The sequence below is a fragment of the Ahaetulla prasina genome, chromosome 5 (genome assembly GCF_028640845.1).
Source record: "Ahaetulla prasina isolate Xishuangbanna chromosome 5, ASM2864084v1, whole genome shotgun sequence".
NCBI classification, from domain to species: Eukaryota; Metazoa; Chordata; class Lepidosauria; order Squamata; family Colubridae; genus Ahaetulla; species Ahaetulla prasina.
In genome coordinates this window covers 59,000,125-59,027,504 of record NC_080543.1, presented here as the reverse complement: position 1 = coordinate 59,027,504, position 27,380 = coordinate 59,000,125, and the positions used below count along the sequence as shown (strand labels likewise).

At 37.6% G+C, this 27,380-nt stretch overlaps 1 protein-coding gene across 2 annotated transcripts in view; it reads left to right on the top strand.

Moving 5' to 3' along the window:
• The window catches only part of BRWD1 (bromodomain and WD repeat domain containing 1), an 84,663-nt gene extending 63,040 nt beyond the window's left edge, over window positions 1–21,623 (top strand). The window contains exons 36-42 of one of the 2 annotated variants that reach the window (XM_058184953.1): window positions 2,358–2,510; window positions 4,026–4,198; window positions 5,414–5,649; window positions 8,059–8,226; window positions 12,460–13,350; window positions 15,363–16,208; window positions 18,792–21,623. In XM_058184953.1, the coding sequence (XP_058040936.1) occupies window positions 2,358–2,510; window positions 4,026–4,198; window positions 5,414–5,649; window positions 8,059–8,226; window positions 12,460–13,350; window positions 15,363–16,208; window positions 18,792–19,822 (3,498 nt within the window). In that variant the 3' untranslated portion in view covers window positions 19,823–21,623. The remainder of the gene's footprint in view (window positions 1–2,357; window positions 2,511–4,025; window positions 4,199–5,413; window positions 5,650–8,058; window positions 8,227–12,459; window positions 13,351–15,362; window positions 16,209–18,791) is intronic. The other variant, XM_058184952.1, reaches the window with a different exon arrangement.
• The last annotated feature ends 5,757 nt before the right edge of the window (window positions 21,624–27,380 follow it).

The following is a 27,380-nucleotide window of genomic DNA, read 5'->3' as shown; positions in this document are numbered from 1 at the left end:
GAGATGTTATGCACTGTTTGTTTCATGTGTGGCTGTGAGGGGGGAGGGGTTTGTTTCTGGCGTTCTTGTAGTCTTCGGAGTTTTTTGGTGTGTGTGTCTGTCTTCCCCAAGATACACAAAGAAGGAACCCCACTCAGACCCATAGTCAGCTCCATAGGCTCACCTCTACAAAACCTAGCCAAATTTCTCACCAAACAACTACAGCCCTATGCAGAATCCATCGCCTCACACGTAAAAAACTCATTCCAGTTCATAGATATCATAAAGAAACAAAACTTACAGCCCAGCGACCTACTCGTGAGCTTTGATGTCATATCCCTCTTCACCCAAGTGCCAATCAAAGAAGCCTTGACAGCTATCCAAAACAAATATAACCCCCCCAAGCACATCCTAGATCTGACCAACCACTGCCTATCCAACACATACTTCATCTATAACGGACAAAAATACAAACAAATAGAAGGAGCACCCATGGGATCACCCCTCTCACCTGTCATTGCCAACCTCTACATGGAACACTTTGAAACCCAAGCACTAGAAAAATCTGATCACAAACCCAAACTCTGGCTCAGATACGTAGACGACACCTTCATAATCTGGCCACACGGGAAAGAAAAACTTGACAACTTCCTCACACACCTCAATAGCCTACACCCCAAAATACAGTTCACCATGGAAACAGAAGTTAACAACCAACTTCCCTTCCTAGATGTCTTAGTCTACAAGAAACCCAATGGCTCCCTAGGACACACCATCTACCAGAAGAAAACACACACAAACCGCTATCTGCACGCACTCTCACACCACCACCCAGCACAGATCAACTCCGTAGCCAAGACACTCATCTCTAGAACAAAACGCTTAGCTGACGAACAACACCTAAAAACCGAACTACACACTCTCACAAACGTACTAACATCCAATGGATTCCAGAGAAATAAGATTACAAAACTAATCCAAAAAGAACCCCCCACTAAAACTCAAGACAGAGAACAAGAAAACGGCACAGCCCTCCTTCCATATATAAAAGGCACCACAGACAGAATCAGCAAGATCCTCCACAAACATAACATCAAGACAGCATTCTGCACAAACCAAAAAATATCCACCATCCTAAGAAACCCCAAAGACAAAATTGAGTTAGAAAATCAAGGAGTATATGAAATCCCATGCACTGTCTGCCCCACCACATACATCGGACAAACCAACAGAAGAATAAGTGCACGCATTGAAGAACACAAGAACTCAGTCAAAAAAGAAGAACCAACGTCTTCCCTGGTCGAACACCTTAAAGCCACAGGACACGATATTGACTTTAAAAAGACCAGAACTATCACCAAAACTGAACACTTTAACAACAGAAAATCAGAGAAGCCATCGAGATAGAAAAACACCCACACAGCATGAACAAACGAGATGATACCTCCCGCCTACCAGCCATTTGGAAACCTGCCCTTATTGACAAACGAGTCCCTAACACGAGGAATGACACCATACCCACACTCACGAGGTCCACACAGGATGTCACCACCACACATCCACCCAGAAAGCAGACCCAAACCCACACTGATCAGGAAGTATGACCAAGGACCAGAAGCCAGACCGCAGCTGCAACATTAGTCATTTCAAACCCCTCCAATCCATACATACAGCAGACAGACACCCACTATGAAGATGTAGAATGACCACAAACACGAAGCCAAACAACAGCAATGCAGCTCACCAGCTCAAATCCCCCTGCAACTCAGACTAATCTGAGCACAACCAAGCCCCCACCCAAACAGGACACACCCCCAGCCAATCAGAGCACAAAAAAACCCCATCCAGTCAGAGCACAGCCAAGCTCCCACCCAATCAGTTCAAACCCCCACTAGCAGTTAAAAAGGAAGAAACAGCTGCAATCACACATTGCTCCCAGAAGCACGAAGCTGAAGCCTGAAGATGACGAATGAGACTTCGTCGAAACGTCGCCAAGACACTTCCAATCTTACGCGGGAGAAAACCCGAATAACCAAAGACCTACACACACATATATATATATATATATTTGTTTTCTGAGGTTTTAAATATAAATATATAAATATAAATATATTATATTATATTATAATACAGTTCTTCAAATGCTATTTGAGATAGACATACTAATTTCTGTCTTAGACTTCATTTCAAGCTGCATACTCCTGTGACTATTAGTTGTGCTTGTTTTTAGTCCTTTAAAAAAGTGTATTAAAGTTACTTAGTCTGCACAATTCTTCTCTGTGTCTGTCTTGTCTATCTGTCTACAGGCTTTCCACCTGTATATGAGAAACTCCACCCCAGTCTTTTAATAATGGAGCCATTTGATTATCTTTATTTAGGACTACAGAGAAATTATAGACACACCAATGGATTTAGCCACAGTAAAGGAAACACTAGAAGCTGAAAACTATGATACTCCAATGGAACTGTGGAAAGATGTCAAACTAATATTTAACAATGCTAAAGCATATACCCCAAACAAAAGGTCTAAGGTAACATTTCTATACTATTTACTGCAATAACCAAATAAGTATTATTAGCAGTTAGGCAAAGGTTAGATGGATAGGAAATGAAAGTCATGTCGGAAGATCATTGAAAGTGTGAAATCAATTGAAACTCTGTTATGAGAACTTAAGGAACAATTGGTAAATAATTTTACTTTAAAAACATAATTACTTTAAAGGGGACTAAACACAAAACTTTATACAGTCCTTAATACAGGCTCTGAATGTGTAAGCAGCTTCTTTCAACTATGTGGCTAAATGTGTTTTAATTAAAATGTGTTGGATAATATTTTCAACTACTTCTCGAAAATGAGAAATAGAATGCCTAAATACAAGAATAGTTTACCGAAACAGCACTCTACATGTTTGCCAATAAGTGGAGAATTTTATGTTCCAAAATACAGACCTAAAATTGTGTTCAGCTTATCTGTGAGTAGATACAGTAGTACTTTTTAAAGTATCCATATATCCCATACATTTGTGGCTGAGCCAACCTTTGATTTTTTTTAACCAAAATACAATTAAAAATGTATTACCAGCAGATAAGACACTTCTGAATAATAAAACATACAGTAATTTTTGACGGTCAGCTTCTTACAGATGGAACATTGGTAATGGTAATTTGGATAAAAAATTTGATGATTGGTTTTAAAATATTATTCTTCATGCCTGGACTTATATTTGAGTATATATGGTAATGTGCTCAGTAGGGTAACGAGTGCTACCATATACATATTTCCTCTAAAAATGTCCTGTGATTGAATAGGTGATACTTTTAGGTAAATTTGCATACAACCATAATTGAACGACTGCAGGAAGAGAAAGTGCAAATCCTATATAAAAGGTATTAGAAAATAAATTATTATTTCAACAGAATGAATAGCAAGTGGGGGATGAGGAAAGAGGATGTGTGGGATTGCTTGTAACAGAGTAAAAATAATTGTATTACGTTCTACAGAAGTCTGTGAAGTTATGCTAATGCAGGATATAAAATGAGTGCTTGGTAGAAAGTAAAAGTGAAAAAGATTATGGATGAAGAAAAGTTTAAAAGATAATTACTGCTGCAGAAAAATTGAGGAAGAGAAAATACTTCATATTTTAGTATGAATGTAGTCAAATAGAACAGGTGCTGGTTAAGTTAATGTGAATAGAAATAAATCCGTGGGTGGCTCAGGCTGTAAGACAGCCTGTTATTAAACACAGCTGCTTGCAATTACTGCAGGCTCAAGCCCCACCAGGCCCAAGGTTGACTCAGCCTTCCATCCTTTATAAGGTAGGTAAAATGAGGACCCAGATTGTCAATTTCATTATTTTTCTTATACATTTAATTTTTTTGGTTTACTGTTTTGTTGCTCCTTTTCCTTGGTTTTCTACCGTTTAACTGAAAAGGAATAGTGTAGTAGGTTGTATATTGTTAGTTCATACTTTTAAAAATAAAATTATTAATTTATGCGTTGCATAACCTTTATAGTATATTAATTCAGTCTGCATTTCTTAATCTAGATATATAGTATGACACTGAGATTATCTGCACTATTTGAGGAAAAAATTAGAAGAATTATCTCTGACTTTAGAACTGGGCAAAAGCACAATGAAAGAATATGGAGAAGTGAGAGATCCAGCAGGAAGTTGCAAAGTCTGAATAAATCTGTACAACACTCTGCCAAAATACTGAGGTAAATTTTTCAATCTATATTACTTTTAGAATCATATTGGTACTAGAATATTTGGTCTGTATTTAAACAGTATTTATTAACCCCAATAACTGACTGGAGTAAATTCTCACTTTCATTTGGTTTTGTTCTAGTATTTTTTTTAATATCATAAACTATTTTCTGCCGCATAAACATATAAGAAAATTATATCCATGGATATATTAATAATACTTATATGGATACAGGAATGGATACTGAAGGAAAACCAGTCATAACAAAAACAGATAATCAAACAGATACCTGGTTGTGATTGTTGTTTACTTCTTTCATGTTTGTTAATTGTTATTGTTTTTTGTTTTCCATAGTGAATATAAGCATCAAATGAAAAGGACCATTTGATGGAAAGGCCCTTTAAAATAATTGAGTCCAACCTCTTTCCCATTTCAAAATTTGCTAAAATTAAACTGGGCTGTTTCTTTAGCATTTTTCCCCACAGAAATTTTAATAAACTGTAATTCACCTCAAGCAAGTTCCTTAATTAATAACTAATTTTCTTTTTCTCTTTGTTAGTCTTTAAACTCTAAAGTTTTAATTTTAAACTACAAACAATGAATACTTTTAAGAATATTGTGCATTATATTGCATCATTTTAATATGATTTTAATATTTATTAATATCTAATAAAGTAATTACATCTTTCATTGAGTGTTTTATTTTATTTATTACAAATAATCTTACCTATTGTTCAAAGTTTAAGGCATCATACATAGCACTTCCCCCTCTAAATTTTCTCCTTCTCCTTTATTGTTGGTTTGGCTGAGAGTTCATGAATGGCTCAAAATCACCTAGTAAATTGCATAGATGAGTGAGGATGTAGAGTTTGATCTAGTAGTTAAGGCACCAGGCTTGAATCCAAGAGACTTGTGAATTCTAATCCCACTTTAGGCATGAAAACCAGCTGGGTGACTTTAAGCCGGTCAGTCTCCCAACCCAACTCACCTAACAGGGCTGTTGTTGTCGGTAAAAATAGGAGGAGAAGGAGTATTAGGTATGTTTGCAACCTTGAATTATTTATAAAAATAATAAGAGTGGGATATAAATAAATAAATAAATAATGCCTGGGTACCCCCATTCTTAGCCCAAAGTTTTAGCCAGTACAGCATAATTAAATACCAAGGCATTTAGAAAAAAAAATACATTAATTGAATACATATTGCTTTCATTCTGTATGTTAAGAAATGCAAAACAGAAGCAGTGTAAATCTCAAACAGAAATTCAGTCTGAGACAGAAAACTCTTCTAATCAAAATACATCAGGCAAAAAATCCTGTGTCACAAGCCATAAGGTGTATACTACTAGTTCTACTCGTAGTATTGCTGGAATATCTTCTGACTCTACCTCTGCATCGTATTTTGGATCAAATACACGGACCAGAAACACTGCAGTAGCACACAGTTGTACATTATCAACAGGTAAATGAACTGAATTAAAACTTGGTTTAAAAAAACCCTACTCAGTTTTTATTAATATTGCTTTCTTCTCTGCTTGACTTTAGAGTAAGGAATTGGTGGGACTCTTTCAAAGAGAATTTTTTCTTTAAAAAAAACGTTACTGAGGAAAAAAATCCTTTATGAATTTACAGTTTTTAAAGGTGATGATGTTATCTAATTTGGTAATGAAACATCTGCAAGAAAACAACCAAGCTCAGAGAGCACCTAGGACCCCAACCATATGGGGAGGGGCCTCTTTGATATTCAAGGACATGAAAGGACTATGGTGGGCTAAAAGTCACTATAAATATTTTTGCAAGGAGGAACAGCACTGCCATGTTGTTCTGTTTATAAATTCGTTAAAGCGTCCATTGTTTTCAGAGTTCTTTCTGCTTTTAAGTTATCTTTTTGAAATCATACTGGTCACGAAGTACTAGTCAATGTCGTAACAGTGTCCAGTTTTTAAACAAATAGAAATTAATTCAGATTCAGTTTTGACCATCAATCTTTGGGAATATCTGTCCTTCAGAACATTCTTCCCATGATTTTATGACCTTTTTTGAGAGACCTAAGCAAGTGCAATGGTTGTTAAGAGAACCAATGGTTCATTATGGGCACACTTTTGCCAAAAACTGTAAATGTTGGTGTTCTGCAAAATCAATGCAAAACACAGTCATGGGACCTCAGGAGGAGAACCATCAGAACATTGAATCCCTTGGCATTTTACTTTCATTCTAGTAATTACATGTTTTCACTTTTGGGCCATAAATATTACGCCATTATATAAATATAATGGCGACCACAAGAAAAGCATCAAAAATAGGAGAAGGAAGTACAGTTTAAGGACCAGGACATCATCAGATATTTTCTTCAATCCTTTTTAAAAAGTGCTTTAATTACAAGCTTAAAGATTTGTAACACAACATGTTATTTTGTAAAATATATCTTAACAACTAAATGAACAGCAGTCCCATGATTTTCTAGTTAGCTTTACTATTTTCAAAAGTACTTTTATGAAAGAAAGAAAAAAATCAGTCTTCTAAAATAATTGTTCCTTTATCTGTTTTAAAAATTTCTTAAATATAGACCTGTTAAGCTTTTTCTTTTAAGTTAAAATCTTAAGTTAAAATATGGGTTTTTTCCTTCTTAATTCCAAAAAGAAATTGACTCAGTGAATATCTTCATTTTTTTTCCTGCTGGTGAAAAAAATCTGTTTTAGGTTGTACATTTATTAGATCCAAAAGAGGGTTTTTGCAAGTCAAGTGTTCATCAAGGCTGCACAATGATTTTGAGCATAATGGTAATCATTTGGCTCCCAAGCCACTCAACTCACAATCAACCATAAGAAACTCAGTTCCGGTAGATTCCTTACAAGGAGCAATTATCCAGAATGCAAGGGCATGATCTTTCAATCTCTCATTTGTAGGGATATATAACCCATCATAGTCTTTTCATAACCTGGATGCCATAACTCATTCAGAAGTCATAATATCTTCTTGTGTCTGTATGTGAATAATTATCACTGACTTTTGAGAGATAAAGCTGAAGCCTCCAGGATCTCTTGGTATATCCTTCTAAAATTGGAATATGCCAGCATTAATCTTTTGCAAAGTAATCACGTGTCAAATAATCATGGAAGTGTTTCTCATTTTCCAATGTGATTATTATATTTCCATAAAATTTAATATTTTGTATTTATTTAGAATTCCATTATCTTTAAATTACGGGAAAATAAACCAATATTCTAAATAGTCAGATTGCTCCAGATTTACCAATTGTTAACAAAATGTAGGAAAAACAGTCACCTCTATTGGGATTTAATGTTTGGTGTTTTTAAGACTGATAATTTTATTTTTAAAATATTACAGCTTTATCAACATATTTTTATTCTGCTAAAGTTGATATACATGTCCTATATTTTACATTGCAATATTTCTATTTTGAGTCCTAATTTTATCACCCCTGTGTTTCATATGTAACTAAAAAGCAAATAAGTTCCAAGTTTTTTTAAAATGGCTTTGGAGTGGGATCTGTTTAACTTGAGAATCTTTTAAATCTGTAGTTAACATTAATTATTGAACTTTGAGAAACAATAACCTTAGATTATATAAAGCTCACTTATGCAGCAATCATTCTTAAACAGTTGGATTTTTGTGTTGTAGGATTTGACATAATTTTTTTCTTCTTATTCTATATTGTTCTAAACCTTTTCTGGTGAGCTACCAAAACTTTACACAGCACATAGTAAAGTATTGGTGGCTATTCTGTTGACATAATATATTAAGTTCTAGTTATACAAAATGCAGACTGTCTTCAACTTCTTCTTATGTTAAAATACATGAGAGAAATATTTAAAATTTTGATTAGCTTTATATTGTTTAACTCTTCCAGAAAGTGAGTTAGAACATTCATCAACTGCTTCATCTTTGAGTAGTTCAGAGGAGAGCAAAGAGAGTTCTACAGCTCTGTCATCTCCAGTGCTACATAATGGAACTTTTGGAGAAAAACGAAGTATATTCAGGATTACTAGAAGTAAAGTATATCAGCAAAAACAAATAGGTATGTATATATTTATATATATATTATTTATTTATTTATTTATTTATTTATTTATATTTATATACCGCCCTATCTCCCTAAGGACTCAGGGCGGTTCACAGGCAGTTAAAACACATATAAATACAGATTAAAAACAACAATTAAAAAACTTATTCTATAGCCTAATTTTTAAAACAATATAAATAATAAAAACCCCTTAAAACCAATTTTTTAAAATCTAATCCAGTCCCGCGCAGATGAATAGGTGTGTTTTAAGCTCATGACAAAGGTTCGGAGGTCCGGAAGTTGACGAAGTCCTGGAGGAGTTCGCCCAGAGGGTGGGAGCCCCACAGAGAAGGCCCTTCCTGGTGTCGCCAGACGGCACTGCCTAGCTGACGGCACCCTGAGGAGTCCCTCTGTGAGAGCGCACGGTCGGTGAGAGGTATTTGGTAGCAGTAGGCGGTCCCGTAAATAGCCCGGCCCTATGCCATGGAGCGCTTTAAAGATTGTCACCAGCACCTTGAAGCGCACCCGAAGGCCACAGGTAGCCAGTGCAGTCTGCGCAGGATAGGTGTCACACGGAGCCACGAGGCTCCTCTATCACCGCGCAGCCGCATTCTGGACTAACTGAAGCCTCCGGATGCCCCTCAAGGGGAGCCCCATGTAGAGAGCATTGCAGTAATCCAGGCGAGACGTCACGAGGGCGTGAGTGACCGTGCATAAGGCATCCCGGTCTAGAAAGGGGCGCAACTGGGACACCAGGCGAACCTGGTGGAAAGCTCTCCTGGAGACGGCCGCCAAATGGTCTTCAAAAGACAGCCGTTCATCCAGGAGAACGCCCAAGTTGCGCACCCTCTCCATCGGGGCCAGTGACTCACCCCCAACAGTCAGCCGAGGACTCAGCTGACTGTACCGGGATGCCGGCATCCACAGCCACTCTGTCTTGGAGGGATTGAGCTTGAGCCTGTTTCTCCCCATCCAGACCCGTACGGCTTCCAAACACCGGGACAGCACTTCGATAGCTTCATTGGGGTGGCCCGGTGTGGAAAAGTACAGCTGGGTGTCGTCAGCGTACAGCTGGTACCTCACACCGAAGCCACTGATGATCTCACCCAGCGGCTTCATATAGATGTTGAACAGAAGGGGCGAGAGGATCGACCCCGCGGCACCCACAAGTGAGGCGCCGGGCCGACCTCTGCCCCTGTCAACACCGTCTGCGACCGGTCGGAGAGATAGGAGGAGAACCACCGATAAACGGTGCCTCCCACTCCCAATCCCCCCAACCGGCGCAGCAGGATACCATGGTCGATGGTATCGAAAGCCGCTGAGAGGTCTAATAGGACCAGGACAGAGGAGCAACCCCTATCCCTGGCCCTCCAGAGATCATCCACCAACGCGACCAAAGCCGCTCCGTGCTGTAACCGGGCCGGAAACCGGACTGAACGGGTCTAGATAGACAGTTTCATCCAGGTGCAGGGAAACTGATATGCCACCATACTCTCAACAACCTTCGCCGGCGAAGGTTGGAGACTGACAATAATTACCTAAAACAGCCGGGTCCAGGAGGGCTTCTTGAGGAGGGCCTCACCACCGCCTCTTTCAAGGCGGCCGGAAAGACTCCTCCAACAAGGAGGCACTCAGAATCGCCTGAGCCAGCCTCGTGTCACCTCCTGAGTGGCCAGCACCAGCCAGGAGGGGCACGGGTCCAGTAAACACGTGGTGGCATTCAGCCTACCCAACAACCTGTCCATGTCCTCGGGAGCGACAGGGTCAAACTCATCCCAGAAAATATCACCAAGACCACCCTCAGACGCCTCATCTGAATCGCCGCAAGTTTGGTCTAAACCGTCTCGAAGCTGAACGATTTTATTGTATAGATAACCGTTAAACTCCTCAGCACGTCCCTGCAACGGGTCATCCCGCTCCCCCTGGTGAAGGAGGGAACGGGTCACCCGAAACAGGGCGGCTGGGCGGTTATCTGCCGACGCAATGAGGGAGGAGGCGTAGCAACGCCTCGCTTCCCTCAGTGCCACTAGGTAGGTCCTAGTATAGGACCTAACTAGTGTCTGATCAGCCTCTAAGCGGCTAGACCTCCAGGAGCTCTCTAGGCGTCTTCTCCGGCGTTTCATCCCCTCAGCTCCTCGGAGAACCAAGGGCGGTTGGGATCTGCGCGGGTCAGAGGTCGCAGAGGCACGACACGGTCTAAAGCCCCGCCGCAGCCCGTTGCCAGGCTGCGGCTGGTTCCTCTGCCGTGCCGTGAGCCAGACCCTCAGGAAGTGGCCCAAGCTCCGTCCGGAACCTCTCCGGGTCCATCAGGCGCCTGGGGCGGAACCAGCGTTGTGGTTCCGTCTCCCTGCGGGTTGAGTGGCGGTCAGAAAGTCCAGGCGAAGGAGAGAGTGATCTGACCATGACAAAGGTTCTATGACTACATCTCTCAAATCCAGATCCTTCAACCACTGACCAGAGATAAAAATCAGGTCCAGTGTGCCACCCCATGTGAGTGGGGCCATCCACTACTTGAGTCAGGTCCAAGGCCGTCATGGAAGCCATGAACTCCCGAGCCACTGTCGATGACAAGCCGGCAGATGGCAAGTTAAAGTCCCCATGACTAAAAGTCTGGGGTCTCCACTGCCACCCGGCAAGCACCTCCAGGAGCTCGGGCAGGGCAGCTGTCACGCAGCAAGGAGCCAGGTACGTGACCAGCAAGCCCATCTGACACCTATGACCCCATCTCACAAAGAGGGATTCACACCCGCAATCTGAGGTACAGTGGTCTCCCTCGGCTCTAGACTCTCTTTAATAGCAACCGCCACCCCCACCCCTACCCTGGGCCTCGGCTGATGGAATGCACGGAAACCCGTGGGCACATTTCACCAGGGCACGCCTTCAGTGCCCAACCAGGTCTCCGTAACGCCTATAAGATCCGCGGCGCCCCCCTGAATAAGATCGTATATTAGGGGGGCCTTATTGGCCACGGACCGTGCGTTGCATAACATGAGACGAAGGCCCAGGCTCTGAGGGTCTTGACCATCCGGGGAACGGGAAAAGTCAGAGGGATCGGGGCACGCGATCGCTTGCAGACATCGAACGCGTGACCCCCTAGACCGATATGATCCCCCCCTTCCGCCATATCTGCCCCTCCCACTTACCGTGCAAATGGAACCACCCTCACAAAAAGGAACACATTCCCCCCCCATAACCTCCGAACCCATTAAAATGTATATCATATCTATAAGTCCTCAGCAACTTAATGACTATCAGAATTGTTAAAAAGTATGATAAACACAACATGAAAACATTGTAACAAGATTTTATTTATTTTAATTATATGACTACCAATGCATACAAGTGACTCTTGGCAGCTTAGAAATTATTAAAAGTAAAAAACAATCACCATCCAAAAGAAAATAAATGCCAACCACAGCATATTCCATTCAAGTCTTTTTTTCCATTCGGATGGGCTCATCCAATACTTTAGCTCAATGCCTGGGGGGGGAAATGGTTTCCAGGAGTCCTGCATTTCTGATGGTTAGCAGGGACAAGGTTGGAAGTGGTTCCAACAGAGAAGCCATGCCTTTTCGTTCCCATCAGATGACATTGTTCCATGTAAGAAACCTGAAACATAATTACTATATTAGATCCCATGGGAGGAAAATAACAAATTGAAAAGAAGCAGCCCCACAAATAACCTGGCCTGGTGCAATGAAGGCTTAATAGGTGATTACTACCAGTACCCAGAGTTCAAGGTGCTAGTAATTATAGGGAGCCACTGTGGCTCATGAAGTGGTAGTTTGACATGTGTACACTGTGGTCCACCTTCTTAACACTATTACTAATATTACTGCTACTACTAATACTAGTAGTACTATTAGTAGTAGCAGTGCTGCATTCTGGACCAGTTGCAGCTTCTGGGTGGTTTTCAAGGGCAGCCTTAGGTAGAACATATTACAGTAGCCCAAACGGGAGGTGGTCTACTAAGAGAATTTCAAAAATGTCAAGAGATTACATTAAATAATGCAAAAAAGCAAAAATAATGGAATTGTATAATTCCTGTTCCAAAAGTCTTCTGAAATATTGTATATCTTTCCCCCCTCCCCAAAATGCCCCATCTAGGGTAGAATGGGATAATTATATGAAAGTGCATCTTAATGCAACCTTGTACTTGTGGGCATAAAGGCATTTTGAAGCCCATGTAATGTTTATTGTAAGTGTGTATATGGGTATGTGTATTCATTCATTCATTTATATGTCCAGCTTCACAAGGGAATGCAGATAGCCAAAGGACTTCAAGGAAAAGGATACGGGAAAGAAAAACTGATAATTCAAATGAACATTTTGAAACTTTGAGCAATAGTTTTGGTAGGCATAGAAAAACACCACGCAAAAGTGCTACTGTGGCAGCTAATAAATTAAGAATGATGAGTGATGTGGAAGAAGAGTTCTCCAGCTCAGAAAGTGGTGGTACCAGAAGCAAAAACAGAAAACTACCTCATCGCAATGCTTCTGCTGCAGCCAGAAAGTTATTATTAAATGATTCTGATAAAGAAAGTTCCATGCATTCTGAAAGTGACAAAGAATTGGAAGAACAGTCTGACAGAAGAAAAGCTCCTAAAACTGAATATTTTGCTGTTAAAAAAAGGCATAGTAGTGAATCTGAAAGTGGTAATTCAAATTCTGAGAGTGGGATGAAAAAAACACCAAAGAGGTACCCTGTTAAAGATTATAAAAAACATTTGAGAACTGCTTGCCGTGTATCTCCCAAAATGAAACACAGCCCAGAATGTTCAGAAGATGACTCCAAAAACCATATATCAGATGATGAGAGCATTCAGAAAACAGTTCATCAGTTGTCATCTTCATACAAAATTAATGCCAATAGCAGCTCTGAGACAGATTCTGAACAAGAATGTAAAGTTTTACCAAGACACACTTTTAAAAGGGCATCATTTCGCTTCAGGAAAGCTAAAATATTGAGTGATTCAGAAGGAGTGGAGTTAGGAAAGGATGATGAGACGACGACTCCTTCAAAGATCAGAATCTTTCCTGAAACTTCAAAACACGGCCAAAATGACTCATCTAATTTAGAATCTGGAACCGATAGCAGCCATTCAAGAAAAAGTCAGGGAAGGAAAGGCATCAAAAAAGGTGATGTATATAAAATATATGAAGTATTAGAATAAAAGGGTGTAATGTAATGCATGCTCCATATTTTTCTTTTAGTGTCATTTAGCACAACAAAGTATTCTATTGACTTATGTGCAATTTATCCACCTTAATTCATTTTAGGAATACAGCCTTAGTCACATCAAATAAATATTTGTAATATATTGTTTGAGAGGTGCATATTTTTTTTAAAAAAGATAAGCAATAGACAGTTACTGATGCAGGGTTAGGGTTAGCCTAATTCTGATTTTATCCTTCACTTCTTCACCCCATAAAAGGAAGGAACCCTTTTGTAATCCACTATCTTGCTTCCAACCCAATCTCCTCAACTGCTTCTTGTTCTACATGAGTTTGCCACTGCCTAATTTGAAGGGAGGCTTGAAGGTAACAAGCAGGAAAATAAAATATGTATTGAGCATCACATGTGGGAAAGTTGGTGTAATGCAGTATAGCACAGGAAGTAATTGAGATTAAGCTGTGGAAGCGAGTTACTGGAATACAGAAGGAAAGATAAGAAATTGGGCTAAGTAGCAATAGGCAGTTTACATGTTATGTATATTTTACAGTGGATTGTGTGTGTCTGAGAAAGAAGATTGCTTGAATTAGCTTAGAAAACCAATTCTGCAAGAAATAGAGTTTGCAGAAGTAGGGTCAAAACTCCATCTCCCTTATATCCATTACTTTTGTCAGGCTTTAACAATTTTTCTTCCTATAAATCTCATTGGCAGCCATATATTTAATCGTATCTTGGTATTTCTATGCTTATTTATGTAAGCCGCATCTTCTTTTGCCCTCATGTTCTAATTTCTTCATTTTTGCTAATATATATTCTCTTATTATTTTTTAAATAATTCAGTTTTTATCCTGACATATTCAAACGTATTTGGGGTTGTCTTTCTTCCATTTCATCTTTTTCGTTTTACACCAATCTTTCTTCTCTTTCTCGTTCCTCTACCTCCTTTCCTTTATCCTACCTACTTTCTTCTCTTACTCCTTCTCTACTTCCCCTTCCTTTCTCCCCCTCCTCCTTTATTCCTCTCTATCTAACCTTCTCTCCTACTCTTATTTTCCGTCCCTTTCTTTCTCCTCTTCCCTTTCTTCTTTTCCTCTCTCCCCTTCTCCCTTTCTTCCATCTCTCTCTTCCTGTATTCATTTTCAATATTTTTCACTATGGTATCCAGACAACCCCGGTTTTTCCATTTATTGAGTATATTTCTCAGAATTGCCCTTATATATTTTTAATTGTTAACATTGGCTTTCAACTTATTCCATTTTTACCTTACAGCCTTTTAGTTAATTCAACCTTCCACCTCTTATTTTCTTTAAATTCTTATTCCCAATTCAATAATTATTTTTCTCTTTCATTAACATACATCATTTACTAACATTTCAATTTTATTCAACTTTATATCTCACTTTCAATTATTTTCATCTATAAACCATTCTATCTTTCACATTTCATCTACTGGTCTTTTTTTTTCTTATACAGAAAAAGAACATTCTGGCACAAATTGTAACTAAGTAAAATGTATTTGGATATGTTAAGTTGTATAAGATATGATTTGGCCAATACTCTGTTCATAAAATGTGTAGGTGGGTGTGAGGGTAAAAAAACAATAAAAATTTATTTTAAAAAAAGAATCTCATTGGCAGCCATATTTTGATGGTATACTGAGTAATTCTTCAAATTGCAGTGCTCAAAACCTCAACCTTGATTGACTATCTACTAAATCTAGTATTTAATGGTTTGACATACTGAAATGTTGTTATACATCTTGTTAGTTTTTGCAGTTTTTCTAAGGTTGATAATAATGATGAATAAATTTTTGCCTTAGCTACAAGGATATTTACTTACCTTTATTATCTTCAATTAGGTTATTTACAGTTGCTAATAAATATGTTTATTTCAACCAGTTTTTATGAGTTTTTAATGCTTTTATATTGCAATATAATATAATTATATTTTAATATAATTATTCTATGTGCTTTTATAGATTCTATTGCCAAAGCAAATGGGCTCAGCAAATCTACCAGAAAAAGATCATTCCAAAGTGATTGTCAGACAGGAGCTTGTAAATCAGAATACATCTATGGAAAATTGCCTGGTACTGTGACTGTTAATAAATTAAGTCTTGTGAATGATAAGGAAGACTTTACCAATTCAGAAACTACCAGAACCTACAGTGACAATAATAGAAAACTGAACTGTCACAATATTGTTTCTACAACTAGAAAGCTAGTAGATAGCTCAGCAGATGGAAGCCAAGAGTCTGGTGAAGCAAAAAGGAAACAGTACTGTAAAAGAAAGTGTATTCAGTCTTCCAAAGCTGCCAAGATAGATGGTAGTGACTCTGAAAACAGTTCATATTCCGAAGGTGCTGTAAGAAAAAAAATGCATATTAAAAAAGGCCACAGGCACAAGCCTAGAACTGCATATGATAAAAGTATAAATCCGATTCTAGAGAAAAGTCTGAAAAGCCAACTCCCAAAGAATAGAAATCCTGATAAACATCCTTTATTTACACATAATACTATAGTCACTTCTGAATTTGAGGGAGATTCTGAATTAGACCAATATAGTGACAATATTAAGGGGGAACACATGTGTCAGAAGACTGTAGACTCTTCAGGAAAATCAAAAAATGAATCTGAAAGACAGCATAAAGGAAATGGAACTGATTCTCTGCCAAATAGAAAAGAATCTTCAAAAAACCCACAATCTAAAACCAGAGTAGATTCCAGTTGCCCTTCTGATTTGGAAATCAAATCTTACACCAACTACAGTGATGTCAAAACACAACCCAAGAAAAAGAAAGAAAAAACAGATGACATTAAGGAAGGTAATTTTTATAATACTGATATCTTTGATAATATTGAAAGAATTATGCAGTGTTTTGGGTACAGATTTCTTGATATTTTACAATATCTTCCCTTTTCATCTAGAAAATATTAAATATTGTTTAATATCTATCTGTTTTGTTATAGATAGCTAATATTTTTAAAAAAATTTACTTTCCCTTCAATATGTTACTGCTTTTGTATGTTGGGGTTTGTGCTTCTTTTAATTTTTATGTTTTTTAAAATTATTTAAATTTATAGGCTGCCCAATTCCAGTAGACTTACAGGAATTCCTCAACTTATGATTACAAATTGAGCCCAAAATTTCCATTGCTAAGCAAGACAGTTATTTAAGTGAGCTTTGCCCCATTTTATAATCAGGTTAAGTTAGTAACATAACCATGTTACTATAACCATAACCATTATTAAGTGAATCTGGCTTTTCCATTGACCTTGCTTGTCAGAAGGTCACAAAAGGTAATCACATGACCCTGGGATACTGCAACCATCATAAAAACATGCTGGTTGTCAAGTGTTTGAATTTTGGGGATGCTACAATGGTCATAAGCTTGAAAAACACTCATAAGCCACTTTTTTCAGTGCCATTGCATTTCAAACAGTTATTAAATGAATGCCTGTAAGTCGGGGCTACCTGTTTTTATTTAAAATAAATGAACATTTGCAAAAAAAAAAAAAAAAAAAGGTTTGTCAAAAAAGATAGTACAGGATTCTACAATACAAAATGCACATATGATTTTCTTATACAAAGCTATGAAATAGGAAAAGCAAAAAATTGCAAACTAAACTGAGGAAAATTGTTTCTTATATTAACAATTTTCTTATATTAACATTACTGATGAGTACCGTATTTTTCAGCGTATGAGATGCACCTTCCCCCCCCCCCCAAAAAAAAAAAAGAGGGTAAAAATCTTGGTGCGTCTTATACTCTCGCCTAGCCTCTCAAACAGAGATTTCAGCGGCTGGAAAAAGCCTCTGAAAGAAGCTTCAGAAAAAAAGCCTCAAAAACGAAGCTTCAGAAAAAAAGCTTCCGAAACAGAGCTTCAGAAAAAAAAGCCTTTTGAGCTCTGTTTCGGAGGCTCTGGTTCGGAGGCTTTCAGAGGCAGAAAAAAAAGTTTTTTCTGAAACAGAGCTTCAGAAGTTTTAGAGGCAGAAAAAAAAAGCCTCTGAAACCTCTGTTTCAGAGGCTGAAAAAAAAGGCATAGAGCTCACATCCAATGAACCTGTTGCTAAAATTCATCTCTAGAACAGCTGATTGGGGGTATTATGGGAGCCGATCAACTTGCCAATCGGCTTTTTTCTTATTTTCTCCCCAAAAACTAAGGTTGTTTTATACTCCAAAAAATACGGTACTTGCAGTTCCAAAGATCACTTAGAAGATTAGCATCAAAAATATCTAAATAGTAGTTGAATTAGAGAACTTCGTTATAGTTTTCAGTATAGTATAGCACAGGGGTCGGCAACCTGCGGCTCCGGAGCCACAAGCAGCTCTTTGGGCCCTCTGCTGCAGCTCCCTGTCACATCAGTAGTTTGCCCGCCCTTCTTATTTCTTTTTTGGACTCCAGCCCAAAGTGGCAGCAAGCGAAGGCTGCCTTACACATAAATGGCATGAAAGCAGGTACAGGGCAGCTTCGCTCCTGCACTTTCCTCCCCCCGCCCCTCTTCTTGAAACCCTGGGCCAGCTGTGGCTGAGCTGGGAGCATGTGCACGCACGGAGAAACCCTCCGTAGGTGAGCTGCTGTCTGCCTTGCGAGCGCCTTTCCTGAGCTTTGGCACTCGCTTGAGGAGGGTCTCCCCGCGCGTGCACATACTCCTGGCTCAGCCACAGCTGTCCCGGGTGTCCTGAGAGGAAGACGGGGAAGAGGGTCACCGGAGAGTGCAGGAGCGAAGCTGCCCTGTACCTGTCTTCGCGCCACATTTGCACATAAGGCAGCCTTCGCTTCCTGCTACTTCAGGCTGAAGTCTCTCCGTGCATGCGCATGCTCCTGGCTCAGCCACAGCCAGCCAGGGAGTTGCGAGAAGAGGAGGTGAGGAGGAAGACGGTCACCCGAAGGGAGGGGGGAGACACACTCACACACACAGAGAGAGAGAGAGAGAGACGGAGTGATAGACAGAGAGGAGGTGAGAGAGACATAAAGAAAAACATACAGAGTGAATTATGGGGGGGGGAGAGGGAGAGATACAGAGGGAGAGGGAGACAGAGTGGGAAGAGAGGGGGAGAGAGACATAGAGAATGGTTTTGTGGCTGGGTAGGCATGGGTAGGTGGTCATGTGACTGGGTGGGAGTGAGTGACATTGAGTTGGCCACGCCCACCCAGGTTTTGCGGCTCCCAGTGTGTTTTTTTCATGTAGGAAACAGGTCCTAGTGGCTCTTCGAGTATTTAAGATTGCCGACCCCTGGTATAGCATGTTTTCACAGTGAAGGGAAAAGCCAAGATAACCTTTTAGGCAGAGTACACAACCAAGTGTATAACAATTTGGACTAATTATGATTAAAGTATTGTTTCATTTGTCTTAACTTGTTTTAGAAGTAACAATATTTAATCTAGAAATTCTTCCTCCTACAGAATCAGCTTCTCAGCTATTGAACCAAAGTCCAGTAGTACTCAGGAACAGAAATACTTACAAAAGTTGTACAGAGTTGAATAACATGTCAATGAATATTAAATCCCTCAATGGAAAGAAAATTCCACGTCGAAGTGCTGCTGTAGCTGCAAGCAAAATAAAACTTATTAGTGATACAAAGGAAGAATTCTCAAGCTCAGAAGTTGGATACTGTAGAAAAAAGAACAGAATACTTCCACTCCGCAGTGCCTCTATTGCAGCTAGAAAAGTACTGGATGATTTATCTTCATTCTCAGATAGTGGAACAGAACTGAAAGGACATAAAATAAAGGAGAGAAATAATCAGACTTGTTCTTATTCATCTAGGCAATCTAATAAAGTGCTAAAAGCAAGATATTTAGATGCTGAAGAAGAAAGTATGTTAAAACAGAGGAGTGGTCATAGCAATGGCTCAAGACAAGATTCTATCAAATCTGTATGTAAAAAAATCACAGTAAAACATTTTGATGAAGAATCTTCCAGCAGCATTACATCTAAGGAACAAAAAAGTTCAAGTCAAGATAATGTAACAAGTGACTCTGCTGCAGACTCTGAACTGGAAAAGGAATATAATTTTACAAATGTGAGGAACACCAGGCACAATGGACAAAGGGAGAAAATGGGACAAAGTAGTGATTTGTCAAAGAATAAACAACTAGGCATTCCAGAGAGCTCAAAATCTGAAGCTGATAGAAGTTCCCATTTTTCTTCTGATTCAGAAACTCAGACAGACTCCAAACCCATCAATAATAATGGAGGTGTAAAAACAACTAAAAGGAAAAGGAAAGCCACGCCAGCAAGTAAAAATGGCTTTTCTGAATCTTCCAAAATACCTCAGAGAAGGAAACGGCCAAAAGCAAATGAAGAGAATGATTCTGACGAATTGCATTACACAAAATACAAAAGAATAAATCGACGCTCCAAAATCAGAACTAGAAATAGGGGCAGGCGAACTGTAAGGTATGCAGATGATGAAGAGGATTGTGAAACATGAAGATCTAACCCACTTTCCTTTTATTAGTAATACTAGACTTACGTTGGAACTTCTCTTCCTCTAATTCAGGGAATATATATATATTTTTCTATGAAAAAGTTAAATGTGGACACACTTGTTTTGATAATATGACTTGCACTTGCCTATCTGTGCACATATGCCAAATGTGCCTCATTATGAAGGCAGAACTGTTTTCTTTAATAATATTTTGTTTATTAGTGTAGTAAATGATGAGGGGAATAACATTATAAAACAGCTTTAATGCTGTTTGATTAAATAGCATGGTGCTGCAGACTGAGACTACCTATGTCATACTATATTAGTGTGTTCAGAACCAGATGAATCTGACTACCAAGGTGTTTAATATTTAATTGATCAGTAATGAATAGAACTAACTAGAATATATTGTAAACAAATCTTAATAGTTAATCTTAATCTTAATTTTAAAGAACAAAAATGTGAAAAATGGCTACCAAATATTATAGCAACTTGTAAAATAAGCAGTACTATTGATTTGAAAAAAAAAACAGCTTGAACAAATAGATAATTAAAAAAAAGTTTATTGATTTTATAAATATGTGGATTAAAATTTGTTGTCATATCCCTTTTAATATATGGCACCCATGCTGTAAATTTAAGATCATTAGGATACAGGTCTTTCCTTTTTTGTGTGTGAAAATTTGTGTTTTGTGCTTTTTCTTTAAAATGATTAAAGCTTCTGTTCTGTAGAATACTATATTTAAGGTGTTATTGGTAAAGTTTAATATTTACTGAAGTTCCTCAAATTTAATTATTTATCATTCAGATTGTTAGTGCAATTGAACCACTCCACCGCTTGATTTAACTAAATAAAGCACCTTCACGTTGGTGGTGTGTAAGTTGGCATTGTTGAAATAATAAAATCATTACATTTCATGTAGCATATGAAAAATGGGAAGGACATGCTGCTATGTAAGTGTATACATATTGAGATGTTAGTGACTTCTTTTTCAAAAGTACTATTAACAACTTTCAGTTTTATTTTTCTCTTCAGGTCTCCTGAAATTTTATTTTGAGAACTATTTATTCAGGGTTATGTATGTGATATTTTTATGAAACAAAATCCTGAATGTTGGTTTTGTCTTCCACTTTTTTGATTTCTCAAAATAAAATTATCCAGATAAGACAGTTGTCTACAAATTTCCTGACAGTTAGAACAATTAATAAGTGGAACGACTTGCCTGCAGAAGTTGTGAATGCTCCAACACTGGAAATTTTTAAGAAAATGTTGGATAACCATCTGACTGAGATGGTGTAGGGTTCCTGCCTAGGCAGGGGGTTGGACTAGAAGGCCTCCAAGGTCCCTTCCAACTCTGTTGTTATGTTATGTTATGTTAAATTCTAATATTCAGAATTCTTTATTTTTGTATGTTAAGTTTAAAATGTGCTTTAGAGAAGAATTGCACATTTTTGAATTTAAAGTAAAGATGAATGTAATAGATTTTATTTAGGAATTTAAAAGTGTAATTTTATTTCTGGAATAACAAATGATAAAGAGAAATCCCAAAGTTCGGTAATTTATCTGAATTGCACTGCCCATAAAATGCACCTTTATTTGCAATTTTGGAATAATCTTGAATTTTAACTGTTTGTGTTCTATATATATAATAGAAAACTAATACAACATTAAATAGTTTCACCAAAAAACATTTAAGGTATTAATTAATTGCCCAGTGACATACAATAAATGAAATGTTCTCAAACGACATCATTATTGTAGTAATGGCTGCAAATTACCTTGAAAAATCAAAGGAGTATTATTATTATTATTATTATTATTATTATTATTATTATTATTATTATTATTATTATTATTATTATTATTATTATTATTATTATTATTTATTCAATTTTTATACCGCCCTTCTCCCGAAGGACTCAGGGCGGTGTACAGCCAAAAGTAAAAACAGGCAATACAATATACAATTAAAATACAAATTAAAAAACTTATTTTATAATTGGCCTAAAAAACTTTAAAATATATAGAAGTAAAACACCTTAAAATTAATAATAGAAAATTTAAAATCAATAAAATTTAAAATTTAAAATCAATAAAATTTAAGCCAGCCCCGCACGAATGAAAAGATGTGTCTTCAGTTCGCGGCGGAAGGTCCGAAGGTCAGATATTTGGCGTAAACCCAGGGGAAGCTCATTCCAGAGTGTGGGAGCCCCCACAGAGAAGGACCTTCTCCTGGGGGCCGCCAGCCGACATTGCTTGGGGGATGGCACCCTGAGAAGTCCCTCTCTGTGAGAGCGTATGGGTCGGTGGAAGTAGAAGAAGTAGAGTAGAAGTTCTTTTGTTTCAATTTCTGTTTGTGAACATTAGAAGACAAATCCATGTTGTGGTAACTTTAGTGGAATACTAGGTTTGGTTGAATAGTTTCTTTTCACACCTTTTATATTACTGCTATGGGCAGTTAAGGAAAAAAAGATAATTGCTTTTCATGTTCACATTTTTAAAGTTTTTTTTAAAAAAAATACTATCCATACTTTAAGTAATACTCAAAAAACTCAACAACCTTTGGTTGGAAAAGGTAATTATTTAAGCCTTAGATTAAAAGAGTGAGCTTCCATTGGGAATTCTTGAGTTGCAGCTTAGTATACCTAGAAAGCATAAGATTGCAGATAACACTTTTGCCAAAAATAACACACAGCAATTAGTTGCTCTACCATTGTTTCTCCCCCCTCCTCCCAATGTGTAATTTAGAGAAAGAACAAAATTGGGGAAAGAGAAGAGAAAATGGCAGGTGGTTATGTGTGCAAGTATGTTGGGGTAGAAGCTTGGTGCTGCAACCATCTGTGTTTGTGAGGATGGAGGGATCACCTGGTATCCACCTTAAATCCCAGGTGGTATGAGAGGGAGGACCTACACAACCTGTACTGTGCCCTTGCTGATTAAAATGTCAAAAACTCATAATGCAGTCCCCTGGCTGTATGATATAAAGGCATGTGGTGCAGAGCCTTCCCTCCTTGGGATACAGGCCAATTGAGATTAAGAAAAATCAAACTATTTTTAACAAGGAAAGATAACATGTAAATGTACCTTTTAATGTTGGGTGTTAAAGTACAAACATTTAATTATAGGGGAATATAAAGGGCAGAGTTTCCAAAATCATGGCAATTTAAAAGTCAAAAAGAAATCTATTGTTCTGGTCTCATCACAAGATGGTGTGCATATGTTATAAATGAAATAAATTTTCTCCAAGAATTGCCAGATTTATACTAGAGAGTTAATTCAAAATTTTATTAATCACAAGTAGATTCTAAAGAAGAAAAATGCATTTGAACTCAACCTGAAATACAAATAATGCTTGTGGAGTTAGACATCTAAGTTCATAAGTTATGCAGAAAAATAAGACAGGAGATGTGTAGCACAGCAAAAAATCAAAATCCTAACACAAATTATTGGCTGAATTATTTATCAATGTCTACAGTAATAGAATTTTCAAAGGAAAAGTTTTTCTACTTTGTTTAACTGAATTTCCTCCAGATTCCTGAACACCTCAAATTTGATCAAAGGCTGTGAGGTACAAAGGTAGTCCTGCGTTTTTCTCAATTGCAGAACACGCATTTACCTACCTACTTAATTTGTACACAACTTGACTCAGCAACTCTGCACAGTTCACAGACTAAAATAAGAATAGCAGTAAAATAATAGGAACAAAATAAAAGCAAAAGGAACAAAATATGTCAAAGCTGGGCTACAACAACACACACTTCAGAAAGAGACAAAGGCTAGTATAAAGAGTCAGGACTTCAGCTGAATTTGTCCAAATTCTGTTCTTATGTTCCAAAGGACTGACCCTTTTCTATTTCCATCAGAGGCAGGACTGAGATACATGGCTGCATATACGCTGGCAAACACACTATAGAAAAACTGCACAACTTTTTGAAAAAGGCAGTAGAGAATTAAAGCAGTATTTGGGCTGTCCTGGCTTCTGGGAGTACCTGAAAGGTATACAATCATGTCAAGATAATACTACATGCTACTACACAGAACATGGAAACAGCACCTAAATTAATAGGTCCTGTTGTGCATTTGGGTGCAAACATCTAGTAGCTGGCCAGCTCCTAGAATAATTACATTGTTTCTTTATAGGCTTCCAATGTGGTATGATCCCATGGCCCAAGCCATGACCCATATAGCCTACCTGATAAGGCCAGTTTTGCATTTCTTGGCTTAATTCATCTGTGTCTTTGTAAATCGCTGTGTAAACCATTTATCAAGTTTTAGAAAATTCTAGAAATTATCTGAGGCTAATAGAGAACACATTACATAGAATAGAATAGAATTCTTTATTGGCCAAGTGTGATTGGACACGGAAGGAATTTGTCTTTGGTGCATATGCTCTCAGTGTACTAAAAAGATACACTCGTCGAGAATCACAGGACACAACACCCAGTGACATTCAGTCTAGTTACTTTCAGTGTGGAAATCTCATTGACTCCCTTTAGCTGCTCCAGCGTACAAGACATTGGAAACTATGTTTCTTATTTAATCCTCTTTAGTCCAAACAAATGAATTTCACCCTCTACTAGCATCCCCTTTTACACGTAAAATCCATTTGATGTGGCTGTCCAATGAATGGAAGTCACAGCTATCATCTTTTAAAAAGGGAGACAATACAACAAATGCATCACACAATCAATTTATTAAATATAAAAGTAAATAATATGCCAGCCATTCTAATGGACTGGTTTGATACAGAAAATTACCATGTAGTAGAACAAGATGGTGTTTCAGATCAAGGCATCATTCTAACATCTAGTCCAAAAAAAATATCACCCTGTAGAATTCCCTGTGCTGCTTTTATTTGAAAGCCACTTCTGATGCAAACCAACTTTGAACTGAATTCCTGGGAATTCTGACACTTCAACTGGTCTGCCATCTTTCTAATCTGTAGAACCTTTTCAGGCTGCTTGAGTTTTGATGCTCCCCAGTCTCGGGATCTAATTTTCCAGTTTGCACATCTGCATGCAGATTACACCAGCTTGGTATCTTTTTCAACTCGGGTCTCAAATTTTGCTGGGCGAGCGACTGTCAGGATATTCTGTTCCTGTTTCACAAAGCTCAAGATACTTGTTCCAAAAGACTTTTCTCTCCCTCCCAATCAGCTCCAGTAGCCCTCACATCACTGCATGTACAAGTTTGAAAACAAAAATTCCATATTGCGGAATAGTACAACCTTATATGCAGGTATCTAATTGTTGACACATTCTTTAATAAACGTTCTAATACTTACATTCATGTTCCACTGAATTTCTTCATTGAGCCGTTTATTTCATGATGATAGGGGCTTATCTGACTTTTTATGTACTATGTGCAGCCTCTTTCCATCATCCTGACAATAAAATGGGCACTGCATTTGTTGGGATAGTCAGCAGCCACCTTTTCTTGCCAAAAAATTAAGATTTGATTTATTCCTAGTATCAGTTTAAGTCAGAGGTAGCGTCTCAGGCCATATCATGGCATAGTTCACAAAGATGAATGTGTGTGTGTGTCAGAATGCACACAGCTTTACTACATGAGACAACCCAGGAGCAATAACGGCAAACAGAGGTTTGTAATAAATAGTGGTTTTATGTACAAAAGAATATATACTACATAGACACGTATTATAGGCAGAAGTCAAACAATCAGTAAATTACAGCAGGGAAGAACACACGATGAGAGAAAGAGGCCATAACAGGGCCTCTTCTTATACAGGCTCTTAAAGGGATAACAGCTAAAAACCTTGCTGACCCATTCCTATTATTACATCTGTGCATCATTGTAGCAGTTGGTCAGCTCTTAAATCTCTACCCTGACAATACACATACACAAACACTATCTTGTGTTACTCCCAGTTTAGTTTATATGAAAGTAGGTGTTGGTGAGAATTAGAAGGCACTTTGAGTTATGACCTGAGAACTGGGTGGCATGGATATTTGTGATAGTCAAAAGTAATATGAATTTTGAAAATCACTACGTTAAACATGCCGTATTGTGAATATGGAATAGATTGCATCCCAAAACAGTAGCTCTCAGCACAAAAAGTATTTTATAGACAAATAACAGGCAAACAAATGGCTAATTTATCACAAGTTATTAAAATCTGTCAAGGGAAATGTAAAATGCAATTTAAAGAAAAACTAGTGGCAAATGAATATAGTCCACGGTTCTCTTATTTACAATTATTAAATTTAAGTTGACAAAAGAATTTATGGTTTTGAACATTGTAAGATTGAGTTTGACGGAGAATTATGTACAAATAATGAACAATTGCTAAAAGGCATAAACTTCTATTGAAATATGAAAAAGAACAAATAAAAAATGTATGATAAAATGGGCTAAAAATTGGGTTATAATATACATACAGAACAATGAGAAAATAAGTGTATGAAAGGATTAAAATTTAGATTATATTATAATTTTAAAGAGAATGTTTATAAAATGATATATCCTTGGTATGTCACCAGAGAAATTCTCTAGAATATATAAAGGCACTTAAAATTTATGTTGTTAACAACAAAATGAACGGTCATTTTATCATGTTTGGTGAACATATAAAATGTTAGAAAATTTTGGATTCAAAAATATACATTGATTCAGAAGAGTTTAGAGATTAATGTACAGTTGAAACTAGAGGCTTATGGAATATTGCTTTTGTACATAACTACAAGATTCTACTACATTTCACTTTTAATCATCACTCCATCGAAAAAACAAAGAATACGTTGTGCTAAAGAACTCTAGATTTTCTACTGCAAATATTGTGATAGCTTTTTAGATAACAAACACAAGAGGGCAATGTTGTTTAAGATAAGTGATTTTTTCCCCATAACTAGCTTATAGGAAATCCACTAGGCAATTCATTTTATATGTTTGTTCTTATTTGGTATTTTTTTTCAGGCAGTAGCAACATATAATAACTTTCAGCATGCACCTGTAAATAATTTATAAATTGTGCAAACCACATGGACAACATTTTTAAATTTTGTCTTTCTGTTTTATTTTGAACAGCATCTGGGAGGTAAATTTATAAAGATGTTTCCATGAGCTAATTTAATGTTGTAAGGAATTGTCTCCATCAATTATAAGACTTGACAGTGTCTTCTGAGCCTTTATTTTTCTGGTACACTTTGGATCAGTCTTTACCAATCTGAGAATCCTTTAACTGCATGGACTTCAACTCTTAGACTTCCCCAGAGAGCACAAGTTGTGCTAAAATCTTCCTACGCATTTCTTCCTTTTGTTTTTCCCTGTGCAATTTATTGGGTGACACGTACGTTTTGGGACAATATTCTCAAAGAATTATCCCTGTCCCTTCACAACTTCTGCTTCACCAGACAATAAAAACTTTACATTTTCCACCATTTTTTCTAGGCTGACCTTTCTTGATGTCACGATTGCTAAAGTAGAATTATTTCTCCAACTAAGATTACCAGAGAACATTTAAACACTGATGGCAGATATGCGCAATAACATTGCAATATAATGCAATTACATTACATTCTTGGAACACTTTTTGTGCAGCAT